General features: G+C 42.0%; 1 protein-coding gene and 1 non-coding gene across 2 annotated transcripts; one reads left to right on the plus strand and one right to left on the minus strand.

The window, feature by feature from the left end:
• Nucleotides 1–4,420: 4,420 nt before the first annotated feature.
• On the plus strand, nt 4,421–5,437 carry LOC116646171 (melanoma-associated antigen B18-like). The gene has a single exon (XM_032426795.1). The coding sequence runs from the start codon at nt 4,421–4,423 to the stop codon at nt 5,435–5,437; it is 1,017 nt and encodes a 338-aa protein (XP_032282686.1).
• A 5,523-nt stretch (nt 5,438–10,960) lies between these two features.
• On the minus strand, nt 10,961–11,097 carry LOC116646210. Its single transcript, XR_004302102.1, has one exon. It is a non-coding gene; the product is annotated as a U8 small nucleolar RNA (small nucleolar RNA).
• Between the last annotated feature and the right edge of the window lie 2,560 nt (nt 11,098–13,657).

The raw sequence follows: 13,657 nt of genomic DNA on the forward strand, positions 1-13,657 counted from the left end.
GGTACATGCACCCTGATGTTTATAGCAGCATAATCAACGATAGCCAAACTGTGGAAAGAGCCCAAATGTTCATCAACTGATGAATGGATAAAGTAGATGTGGAATATTACTCAGCCATCAAAAAGAATGAAATCTCGCCATTTGCAATGATGTGGATGGAGCTAGAGTGTATTATGCTAGAGTGAAATAAGTCAGTCAGAGGAAGACTAGTACCATATGATCTCACTCATATGTGGAATTTAAGAAAGAAAACAGGTGAACATATGGGAAAGGGGAAAAGAAAAAAAGGAGAGAGCAAAAGAAACCATAAGAGATGCTTAACGATAGAGAACAAACTAAGGGTTGATGGAGGGAGGCCAGTGGGGGATGGGCTAGATGGGTGATGGGTATTAAAGAGGGGCCTGTTGTGATGAGTGCTGGGTGTTGTATATAAGTGATGAATCACTGAATTCTACTCCAGAAACCAGTATAGCACTGTATGTTAACTAACTAAAACTTAAATTAAAAACCAAAAAAAAAAAAAAAAACCACCCAAAATAGAGTTTTCTTGATCTGCCAAATTGGCTCCTGGCTATGTTAATCTGAGCATGGTGTCACAGGTATTGTGCTCATTCAAAGAGACAGTGCATCCACTCCTCTGAATTAGCCTGGATCATTAACAGATATGTCCTGTGTCCCCTAAATATCGTTATCTTGGCTGGAATTGATGTCCAAGAGAATGAGGCATGGGGATGAGGAAGCCTTCAGAAATTCAGTCCTTCACTGGCAGTGTAGCCATTGAAATGGCTGAAATGGTATTGGAGGCAGCAGGTTTAAGAGTGGACAGTTTGTCTAAGTTGGACTGGAGCAGAAGGTAAAGGTGAAAAAGGTCTTCAGCCACTGAAAGGCTAAAATTGTTGTTAGGGGCCAAATCATTCTAGGTAACTTCTGCTTGAGAACGTGTTATTACATCACTCACAGAGGAGCAGGATGGGTGAAGGCACAGGGGAATACAGTTCTAACAGCTGAATGGTGACAACTGGTTTTATAACCTGACTCTGTATCCATAGTTTCAGTGTCTTTGCTCGACAACATTTTGTATTGCCAGGCTTATTAACCTAGAAACGTGTCTAAAAAGTGACCTACTCAAGAAGTAAATAGTCATTCAAAAATCTAAGTATTTAATTTACTAACAAGTAAAATGAGAAGTTGGAAAATCTTTTTTAATAAATTGAGAGTACATATTAGCATATTTATTCAAACAAGTCAGATATTTTTGCATTGGCTACATTAATGGATAGAGTCCTGAGTCTATTAGGACAGCCCTATATTGAATAAATTTGTGAACCCAGAGGAGGGAGTCCACAATTTTATCTTTTATGTACATGCATACAAGCTAAGATAGTAATAACATTAAAACTAGCTGCCATGTCCACATTAGAATTTATAAAGAAAAAAATAAAACTCAACTTGCATACTGACTGGTTAGCTATATAGAAAGAACATAGAAAATATATTCCTTCAAAGAAAACTAGCTTTGAATAAATTATAGTAAAATTTTCTATTTTCCAAAATTATAACTATCTGTAGGCACAAATAATGTCATGTGACAAAGACTAGGGCCTGAACATGGATTATTCCAGTGCTGCTCATTAATAATTATTATTAATGGATGAATTATTCATCCAGTTACTAACTGATTTAGTTCTCAAGCAAGATTTGTTATTTAAAATTACAAAAAATACAATTTTGAGCTAAAGAGTTTACTGATACTGATTAGACAAAAAAATCTAGCTTTCTTTATCTATATATCTAGCTCTCTAGGCAGTAAAATGGGGCAACTGTAAGGCTTGCCTCAAGAAAACAGAATGGAAGATAACAGATGGCTCTACCCATAGTTATATTTCAGCTAATAATCTCAGAAGAAATGACAGAACTCCAGAATTAGAATTCAGCAGCCCCTAATGGATTAATGGATGACACTGATGATCCTCAATGACCGCCAACATTACCACAAAGGAAACAACAGATGTTTTGTGCCTCCTAATGGAATTAATACAATGTCACTTCAGGAGTGATTTTGCCAACAAAGAGACAAATATATAAATAAACCTTAATCTGAACAAGCTTCCTATAACTATTGAAGATAAATGATACTGAGCATCAGGTATATTGAGTTACTTTATCCTTTGTAATGTTATATGTGATGGAGAATTTTCTATAATAAAATGAGTTTATTATAAATATGTCTTTAAGTTTGAAAACCCAAGTAAAACGGAAGTATTTGTAGCAAAATATAAATCACTGAATAGGTCCATGAAGAAATATAAAACTTTCATTGACCAATAGAACCTGAAACTCAATCCTGATATATTTTCAGGGCACATTTTGCCCTCAAACTGTACCAGGGTCAGCCAGGTTGAAAGGTCGTTAAACCAAATGATGAAGGAAAAGCTAATCAGCACTTTAAGTAAGCTCTTACAAGCTGTACAAGAAGATGGGAAATTACTCGACCACTTTAACAGGCTAACTGTCCTTGATACAAAAACCAGATGAGTATGCCCCAAGAAAAAAATATTTGAGTCAAGCTTACTCATATACATATTCTAAATAAATTCATAGCGTATCCAGTACAGCAGCGAATTAAATGAAGAAAGAGGCTGTGTCCAAGGAATGCAAAGATCATGTGACATTAGAAAAAACTGAATTGGTTAACAGAGAGAGAAAAGAAAGCATTTTATCATGTTCTGAGAGTAGAGAAAAAGATCTTTGATAAAAATTCAACACCAGTTCATGCCAGTAACTGTTAACAAACATATTAGAATAGAATTTCCATATTCTAAAATCAACAGCACACATATGTAAGTGTGAAATGTTAAAACATTCCCACTAAAGTCAAAACAGGACATGGAGGTGTGGTACCATTTCTACCTTTCAAACCTGGACTGGTTTGCATAGCCAGCATATAGCCATACATAGGAATACCAAAATAAAAGTTACGGATTATGAAAAGAGATAATAAGATCCCCTAATTAAAAACTCCGAAGAAACTGGCTGTCAAATATTCAAATGTATAAGGAACTTCAGGAAACTGATGTAGAACACTACAGCAAAATCAGAAGTCTAGCCACACAAAATAAATAAAAGAATATATCATGGAAAATATACCATTCAAAACAGTAGCAATATCCAAAATATACCTAAAAAAAGAACTAAGAAATATGTACATGATCTTTATGGAAGCAAATATTTAAAAAAGTTACTAATAGACTTAGGTAAAAGAAGTCTCAAATAGAGCAATACACCACGCTCATTTACAGTAAGCAGAATATTGTACAGATGTCAATTCTCCTAAAATTATTTACAGATTTCTGCCTTACCTGATGGATTTGGCTTCGGGTCAGCAGAAGAGACATAGCCCAGCACCAAGGCGTCAAGGTATGACCCTGAATAAGGACTGAGGTGAGAACCCACCCGAAAAGAAGGGGCAACAGAGAGGTCGTTCCCGCCCCCCCCCCCCCCCCCCCCCCCCCCCCCCCCCCCCCCCCCCCCCCCCGCGCCGGTCAGTTTTGGAAGGTCTCAGTCATGGCTGCTCGGCTCTGCTCCCGCTTTACTCCCTACTGGGGGTTCTGAGGGAAATGAAAGCCATGGTCTGATGTGAGCTAACTTCACCAGAGGAAGAAGTCCCAGGCCCTGCCTGACAGAAGTCAGGAAGGACCCCATTTGACTTCCACATAATTCCTCCGCCGCCATTACTGAGGGGAGTCCTCCAGAAACCCACGCGAGCTTTCATGCTGGGAAGCCCGGTGGGCGTGGCCGGAAGTGCTCACCTTGATTTCTGCTATACGCGCAGCGGAGCCTGAGTCCTCGCTGTGAGAGGTGTAGAGGTGTGGTCTCATGCCAGCAAAGGGAGGAGTGCCAGGACTGGAGAGGTGTCAAGGTGAGTAACTTGCTAGAACTGAAGAGATGCTCTCCTTTCAGAACTGAGGTGGCTCGAAGAGCCCCGTGCTATTCTGGCATGCCCCGCCCCCACTGCCCCGACCTCATCGCCGAAGCGTGGCTGTTAGGCTTAATGCCCCCTCACTTCCGCGTTGGGCCTTTGTGGGATGGGAGGTCTTTTTCTGAAGGGGCAGCCTCAAGTCAGTGGGGGGAGGTTTCAAAAGACCGATCGGGAGTCAGGTTTAGTATTCTGAGTTAGAACTGAGGTGACAAGCCCCCACAGAAGAGAGGAGGTGCATGAAGTCCTGTTCACCCCTGTTTTATGGGTTCCTAAAACAGTACCCTTAAGGGAATAAGCAGAGGCACCTTTTCTTGGAGCCCAAGTAGAATATCCTTATCGAGGCTATGCCCACCATCTCTTCTTCCATATTCTAGGGTGACCTCTTCATCAGCCTAACTGCTTGCACCTAACTCCTGCCTGCTATCCCCGACCAGAGTCACCATGCCTAGAGGTCAGAAGAGTAAGCTCCGTGCCCGTGAGAAACGCCGCCAGGCCCGTGGTGAGACCCAGGCTCTGAAGGATGCTGAGGCTACTGGAGCAGCGGCAGGAGAGTCCCCCTCCGCCGCCTGTCCTCTCTCTGGGGGTAGACGTGCTGCTGCGACTCCTAGCCATCCTCGGGGAACCGCATCTTCCACCAGTGCTGATGCAGCTCTTTCATGCAGCGATGATTCAGATGAAGGTGCCGGAAGCCAAGATGAGGGAAGCCCCAGATCATCTAATGGTGCTGAGGTCTCATTCAGAGACCCATTAAACAAGAAGGTAGTTTTGTTGGTGCATTTCCTGCTGCAGAAGTATCAAAAGAAAGAGCCAGTTAGGAAGGCAGACATGCTGAAGCTTGTCATCAAAAAGTACAAGAATCATTTCAATGAGATCCTCAAGAGAGCCTCTGAGCACATGGAGCTGGCCTTCGGGATTGATGTGAAGGAAGTGGATCCCATCCGGCACTGCTACGCCCTCGTCAGCAAACTCGACCTCACCGTCGATGGCACGATGCATGAAGAAAACGTACCCAAGACCGGCATCCTGATGATTGTGCTGGGTGTGATCTTCATGAAAGGCAACTGCGCCCCTGAGGAGCAAGTCTGGGAAGTCCTGAATATGATGGGCGTCTATGCTGACAGGAAGCACTTCATCTATGGGGAGCCCAGGAAGGTCATCACCCAAGATTTGGTGCAGCTAAAGTACCTGGAGTACCGCCAGGTGGCCAACAGTGATCCTCCACGCTACGAGTTCCTGTGGGGCCCGAGGGCCTATGCCGAGACCAGCAAGATGAGAGTCCTGGAGTTCTTAGCCAAGGTTCATGATACCGTCCCCAGTGCCTTCCCGTCGTGGTACGAAGAGGCTTTGAAAGATGAGGAAGAGCGAGCCCGAGCCCGAGCCACAGCCAGGGCTCGGACCGCTGCCATGGCCAGTGCACGCTCCAGGGCCTTGACCAGCAGCTTCTCCCACCCTAAGTGACGTGGGCGGCTGGTTGAACAGGTGCGTCACCGTTCTAACAGCGGCGGGCCAGGGCGGGGCTGGAGAAGTGTGTATCATCCCTGCCTTCCTCCTGTATGTCAGTAACGTGGAGTTTCACTTTTTTTTTTTTTTTTTAGGTTTTATATCAAATGTTGAAGCTTGAAGCAGATTGTTTTCTTTGTGGAAGGAAAAAGCAGTCAACATTCTCTAAGGAGTAGATGCCCAGGGTGTGTCTGGGAGGAACACAGTGAATATCGTCTTTGTGGTCCTGCTATATCTCGTAAACTTAAAGGTTTTGTTCCTTTTCTTTTTTCTTTCTCTCTTTTTTTCTTTCTCTCTTCCTTTCACTTTCTTTTTCTTTTTGTTATATTTCAAATGTTATTTCTTTAACAGAAAGTTTATATAATTTTTGAATCTAAATTTATTAATGATTTTGGTTTTTTCTTTCTGTTTAATAGATTTAAGATTAGGAGTTTTATTATTTAGTAAAACAAATTGGGAAACCTTTCATATTTACCAAAACAGAACAATAAAACATGGCGTTGTAACAGGCATTCCCTTGGAAATGTGAAAAAATTTAGCAGTAAAATTACTGGGATCAAAAAATGGAGGGGAGAGAAGTAAAAGAGGTTCTGTTCTTGGTTTCCCCTATACTTTTTAATCTGTTGTTCTGTAAGGATAGAAGATGCATACATGGATTTGTTTGGCTTATTAAAGAATGGAGGAGAAATAAAATGTTTAAATACTAGAATTCATGCTTGCTGGGTCATTTATTTTCCAGATACTAATTGAGCTTCTGCTCTGTAAAAGTTAGTGTTAGAAATGGAGAAGCTAGGATATAAAACACTCCTGGCCTTAGATTGTGCAGTCAGGAACAGTAATCATATAAAGAAGATGGAGAAGGACCCTCTAAGACCTAAAGGACCAGTAAGAAGGAGTAAAGAGGTAAGGAGGCAGGGAGAGGGTTGGGAGAAGTGGGACGGGGAGGGGGTCTGGCTGAGCAAGAAGGTATAAATTCCCTGAAGAAAGGCGGTTTGGGGTTTTTAGGCCACTATGAGCCCCTCGGTGGGATAGACTGTTAATTTAAGCTGCATGGCGGGCCACATGGGGCTGTGGGACTGGTGAGCCGAGGCCAGACAGACTGATGGTTTCTCAGTGTTGGAGGACGTGAAATGCACGCCTGCTTCTATGTTTCTTTGGTATCCTCGGTAAACCAGAGGAAAATCTCCTCCACAGGCAGAAATGGAAGGTATCCTGTGTCCTTGTTCACGGGCAGTTGGACAAAGAGCACAATCTCATTGTTTTAGGCATAGCATCTTCAGGGAATATCTAATAAGGGTGCTACTCCTTTGAGGTGGGATGTTGAGAAGTTACTGTGTTGGCTCTCCTTGCTCTGAATTGGGTGGAGAACCGGGTCCCAATGCATTTATAGGGCATTTTAATTAGATTATCGGGAGTGTAATTTTGCAAATTCTAAGGGAGGATTAGATTTTTGGTGGTGGTGAAATGAGTGAAAACAGGGGTGGTTTGGCTGGAAAGGCACCTGGGAGTGAAGGTCTTGGTCCTTGACACATTCTGGGACATCTGAGTTGCCTCTGGCTGGGGGAGACTCTTCTACACCCAAGTTAAGTAATTTATCCTGAACTGGGAAAACCTTCTTTTGTTTTACTTGCTAAGCAGCATTATGGGTTAATTTGGTATTATTTGTCCTAGAAAGCTGCATATTCTGTGATCTCTCCTGAAGTAAAAAATAAATTTCAAAAAATTAAAATAGTAAATCTCCCCAGAGGGGAGGATGGTATCGTCTGCAGGTTAAAAAAACAAAACAAAACAAAACAAAAAACCCTATGATAACTACCATTCATTGAAGACCTACTATTTTCCAATTACTCTGCCAAGGGCCTCATACCCATTACATTTATTCCCAATAGTCCCACAGGATGGGGCTTATCAGACATACTTCGCAGCTGAAGAACTTGTAATTTTTCAAGTTCACATGGCTGATAAGTAGCAGAGCTAGGACTCGATCCCTGGTTATATTTGACTGGGGCCCACACTTTTCCATTCCTCCAGCCTGAGTCTACCTTCTGTCTCTTCATTTTCTATTCTTCTCACTAGTCCAATGTGTGTCACAGGTCATTAAAAACCCAGACGCGCTAGCCACAGTGCTAGAAGTGGTCCTGGTGAAGGAAGGTGAAGGTGAGAAGAAAGCACGATTTGGGGACTGTCTGTGCGCTTTGTTGAGCGAGGCTCCTCTTGTCCCAGCACTTGCCTGCATTACAGCCCTTGTGTCCTGAGTGTTCCCCAGTGTGCCCTCCTGTCTGAAAAGGAACCTCATTTGCTGACCAGCTCTCCGCTGTGTCTGCTCGAGGCTGCACCCAGCTTCCTGTGATGCAGACAGTCCTGAATCACCTGCCCTCCCCTTAGAGCCTTCCACCTCCCTGCAAGTGGACCTCGGAGGTTCCATCCCTTGGTGAAACCATAGACCGTGAAGTTTAGATACTGGATTACCACCCCTCCCATCCCTACAACAGTCTCGAAGTGTATTCCAAATGAGCTGGTGGTTAGAGTCTTACTTACAGAATATACTGGTTCTTGGGGTGTAACTGAGGTTAGATAGAGGGTTCTGTAAACAGCACGCATATGGTCAGTAGGATTTTGCAGGAGTGTGGTGTTTGAGACTGGCCACTGAACACACACACCAGTGACTGAGCTTACATGGACGGTCAGTAATCAAAGGCTCCCTTGTAATTTGTTAAATGTGGAAATCACTGTGCAGCAAACATCTACTGAGGCTGAATTCCTCAGAACCGAGAGTTTTTCTAAGGGGAAAAAAATGGTTTCTTGACAGACATTCTATCTTGGAACAGCAAAGACTAAAATAATTTGCCCTTCTTCTGCCTCTTATCTCAGTACTTGCCCCGGAGGAAAATGCTGGTTTGTCTTTGGGCCTAATGGCATCTGTCAAAGTGTCCTGCACATTCAGTCATGCTAAGGATTGCCCAGTCTCACAAGTTTTGACCATGCTTCCATAGAAGGAGACCATTCTCATCCTATAGAGATTCTAGAATTCATTTAAAAGGTGAGTACAGAAAGGTGACACTGAAATAAGAACAGACACAGTGTTTGTCACCTCCAGGCCAAGATATTTGAGAGCCAGTATGCCTCCTCCAGGCTTTCTGTTTCATTCAGCAGCAAACCCGGAGATCCTTGTTGAGAAGTGGAGCCATTTGATGGGAGCAACCTGGAGCCCTGCGTCATCTGACAGAGGAGGCCCCCGCCAGCCCACATCAGACTATGTGTATGACAAACAAACTTTTGTTGTTTTAAGCCTTGGCAGGTTTGCTGTTGGATCAGCCATCAGTCACTTTATCTGATTAATGCACAGCTACTCCCTTCGTGGTGAGATGCATTTAAATATTTTAATAACAAAGGTAATAGTACATATGTTCTTCTAAAAGCTTCGAACAATACACATAAATTACAATCTCCCCTTTCCTCAAAATTCAGCCCCCTCCTCAGAGATAATCACAATGAACAATCTGATGTGTGTCATTTTTAAGCTGACCTGAGGCTTTTTCTTATGTAGATGAAGCCTGCATTATGTAGATGAAGCCTATATTTTAGAAGGTGAGTAAAATATATTGAATATATTTAATAATATATTAAAAATAATATATTGAATTTTTAAGATTTGTCATTAACAGTGTACATATTGTTCTGCCTCTTAACCTTGACTTAATAAAATGAACCCAAGATATTTCCATGACAGGACATATGGATCCATCACCCTCTATTAACTGATCCCTAGATTTCTTTTTTCTTTTAAAATAGCCTTATTGAGATATACAAAAGCCAGCTCATACTTTATAGTTTGATGAGTTTGGACATATGTATACATCTGTGGAATCATCGTCACGATCAAGGTAACAGACACATCCATCACCTCCAAAAGTTTCCTTGTGTCCCTTTGGTTGTTTTTCTAAAAACACGTCACATGAAATCCCTCAAGAAAATTGTGTGTAATAGATTACTGTTAACTGTAGGCCCAATGTTGTACAGCAGATCTCTAGAATTAATTCATCCTGCATACCTGAAACTTTCTATCAATGGAACAACTCCCCGTGTTCCAGCCCCTGGTAACCACAGTTCTATTTTCTGATTCTACAAGTAGGATGACTTTCGGTGCCCCATGTAAGTAGAACCACGCAGCAGTTGTCCTCCTGTCACTGGCTCATTTCACTTAGCATAGTGTCCTTCAGGCTTACCCATGCTGTCGCAAATGGCAGGATTTCCGCTTTTAAGGCAGAATAATAGTCTTACTGTGTTGACCCAAAATGAACAAATCTTTTTATCTTTTTAATTTTAAAGGGAAAGGAAAAGAGTTTTATTCAAGCCCAAGTTGGGACAGCTGCCCTGGATACACAATCTTCAAAAAGAAGAGAGCACTTCAGGGAAAGAACGTTTGGTGCAGGGTTAGATATGGTTTTTTTTACATAAAGAGTTAGAAATCATCACGACAAAGGACATTACAGAAAGTTATAGACTTTATCTTATGTTTTTAGTATGTGCAAGGCTTGTATGACTTTCATCTTATGGGAGCCAGGGAGGTTTTTTTTCTTTACCTTTATGTTTGGAGTGTTCCTTTCCTCATTGTTTTAGTGAAGCAGATGTACAGTGCGCTCAAGGCAGAAATAGAGCTCATGTTTCAAGGTTTTGCTGAGTCATTTTGACCTTGGTGAATGTTAAAGTAAAGCTTCTGAGGGAGCCTAGGAGCAGGGCCCACAAACAAGACAAGTTGAAAATTTCCTTTATCAACTGTGTGTGTGTGTGAATGTGTATATATTTACTAAAACATATGGGGCACCTGGGTGACTCAGTCGGTAAAGTGTCTGGCTCTTGGTTTTGACTCAGGTCATGATCCTTGGGGTTGTGGGATTGAGCCCTGCATGGGGCTCTGTGCTCAGCGCGGGTCTGCCTGAGATTCTCTCTTCCTTTGCCCCTTCCCCGACTTCCGAACATGCTCTCTCTAAAATAAATAAATCTTAAAGATATATAGAAATATATATATATATATATATATATATATATATATATCACATTTTCTTTATCCATTTCTCTTCAGTGGACATTTAGGTTCTTTCCATAACTTGGCAATTATTGTAAATAGTACTACAAGGAGGGTAAAAATGCAGGTATCTCTTTGAGATCCTGAATTCCATTCTTTTGAGTATTTATACCCAGGAATGAGATTGCTGGATCATATGGTAGTTCTATTTTTAATATTTTGAGGAACTTCCATGCTGTTTTCTGTAGTGGCTGCACCATTTTACATTCCTACTAACAGTGTGCAAGGGTTCAATTTCTCCACATTCTTGCCAATACTTTTTTTTATATAATAACCATCCTAACTGATATGGGGTGATATTTCATTATGGTTTTGATTTGCATTTCCCTCATAATTAATGATGTTGAGCATCTTTTCATAGACCTTTTGGCCTATTGAAGGAGACCTCGTCAGGAAGAAGATAGGAGCAATCAGGGCATTGCAAGTCTTGATTACACAGAGACGTTAAGCATGTATTGTTGGAAACTCCAATCATCTAGTTCCAAGCCCTCCCCCCAAAAGAAAGACCAGGTAAGGATCATCCTACTTATGTTTGTGCAATAATTAATTTAACCATTCTCCTCCTAATGGACATATAAATTGTTTCCCATTTGTTGCTATGATTAACAGGACTGAAATCAACATCTTTGAACATGAAATCTTGGGCAAATGTGCCTGCGCTCTCATAGGAAAGATGTAGCAAAGTGCAAGCCTGATTAAAGCGGGTGAGTGTGAAGATGGAATTTTTACAAGTATTGACCTTCTGTTCCAAAAATGCTATACCACTTCATAGTCTGTCCAGTTAATGTGTGTGAATGCCTTACATCCTCCTAGGCGTTTTATTCATCATACTTCGAAATCATGGTCAAACTTTGGGGTGAAAGATGGTCTCCATATTGTTTTACTTTTTATTTCCTTTTTTCCAAACAGGTTGAATATAAATTCAATGAATCCCTTACCCCTGTAGAGTGGGATTTCTGCATTAATGTCTTGAGTGCCTGGATTTTTCTCGGCATACTTTAATTATTTTGAAAGACATTCCTCCTTTACTTGTAAAAGCAAGGACTTGACAGAAGGATCAGTTGCTGAGCAGTGGAGCCAGGCAGGACACCCTGAGCTAGTGAAGTTTGGAGGTCAGAGCAATTGCCAGAGCCCATGAGCGAGAGACCACATGTAAAACCTCATCTAGAAGAGCCCAGGGCAGGTTGGTGGTCACCTTCTGGATCGAGGGTTGAGCATAAAGCGGACAAAGAACCGTAAGGAGAAGAGCTGGGAATGTGGGTAGAGGGTCCAGGAACTGTTAATAGGCTTGGCAAATCTCCAAATTGCCACCACCAGCTGAAGTTGTGAGGTGGTCTCAGTGGGCAGGTCTACTGGATGAAAGGACTAGAGGTGTGCCAGACACCCCACCCTGCCTCTGAAAGCTCCTTGCCCAAAGTCAGGCAGACCACAGATGGCTTTCCCGCATCAGGTGGCGATGCTGCATGCTGGATCCTGGCAGGGCTATAGCTCTTGGCTGCTGTGGGGCTCACTGCATCCCCACCAGTGTCGCAGGCAGGGCAGGTTTGCTAAGTGATGACAGCTGAGATGGGCCAAGAGTACCAGTGAGCAGTGGGAGGGGCCTACCACTGCAGGGAGGTGGAAATTGAGGGGGGGATATGCTTAGGCCAGTTGCCTCAGTGATTCTACAGATAAAGGGCGGAGTGTGGACATGTCTGGAAAAAATGATCTGGATGGTGTCTGCAACTCGGGCTGTCCTCCATGGTTCCCGAGCTCCTGGCACACCAGAGGCCAGGTGTCCTATGGCTGCATTTGGTGGCCTCTATTGCCACCAGCTATTTCCTAGGGTAAGAGGTTGACTCAGAATGCAGACATTTGTAGGGTGGCTGGAGAATCTGTGACGATGGGACTGTTTATTAAAATAACCACGGATGACAGGGATACATGGAGTCCAGAGCTGTATCTTTATGGTTATAATAAACTAGACTGGATGTACTTGAAAAAAAAAATCTGTACTAGCCATCTCCAGGTTATCACATGAACTGTAGCACAATGTAAATCACTACTCACTGTGTAGTGTGGGGAGGATTTGTGTTTCTAAAAAAGTTGCGTTTATTGCCTAAGTGGCAACTGAGTGAGAGTAATGTACAGTGAAGGGGACAGGAAATAAGGTTTATTTCCCTGTATTAGAAATTTAATAGAAGTTGTATAGTCTCCCTTTAGCAGGTTTTCCCCTTTTATTTGTGACTGCTGCTTTATCTTTTCCACCAATCATAACACAGATTACTCCTTGCCTCTCCTTCCACATTTGCATAAGTAGGTCTCATATCCCACTATCTTTGTATAGCTCTGCATTTTATTTGCAATCACTGCATCTATCAGAAGCGTATTATCATTTGGCTCCGTAAACTGCAGTTAGACCCCAGAAATTGTGTCCTAGGACAGAAAACTGGATAATTGTGCACAAACACTAATAATTGTGCAAGTTACAGCCTCCCTATTTAAAATCTTTCATTTTGAAATAATTGTATACTTACTTACATAGAAATTGTAAAAATAGTGCAGAGAGTTCCCGTGGCTCTTACAACCAGTTCAGCCAAACAAATCTGTTTACATTGTGATAGTTCATTTACCAGAACTCATAGATTGACATTGGTAGAATTGTATTTAACTGCAATCAAATCTGGATTTCACCAGACTCAAGTAGACAGGCAATCAGTGCTTTTTGTTATGTTTTGTTTTCTTTGGTATATAGGTAAAGACATTTTTATCCCATGTATAAATCTGTATGAATTCTACCAGAATACAGACACAGAAATTTCCCCAAACCCCAAAGAAACTCCCTATGTTCCTTCTCGTTTGGGGTTTTTTTTTCATCATAAGTGTACTCTTTAATCCCCATCCCCTATTTCACCCATTCCCCACTCAGCTCCCCTCTGGTAACCATCAGTTTCTTCTCTATAGTTCAGAGTCTGTTTCTTGGTTTGTCTTTTTTCCCCCCTTGCTCATTTGTTTCTAAATTCCCCATGAGTGAGATCATAAGGTATTTGTCTTTCCTTGATTTATTTCATTTAGCATTATACTCTAGCTCCATTCACGTCATTACAAATGGC

This window comes from Phoca vitulina, unplaced genomic scaffold (genome assembly GCF_004348235.1).
Source record: "Phoca vitulina isolate PV1807 unplaced genomic scaffold, GSC_HSeal_1.0 scaffold35, whole genome shotgun sequence".
NCBI classification, from domain to species: Eukaryota; Metazoa; Chordata; class Mammalia; order Carnivora; family Phocidae; genus Phoca; species Phoca vitulina.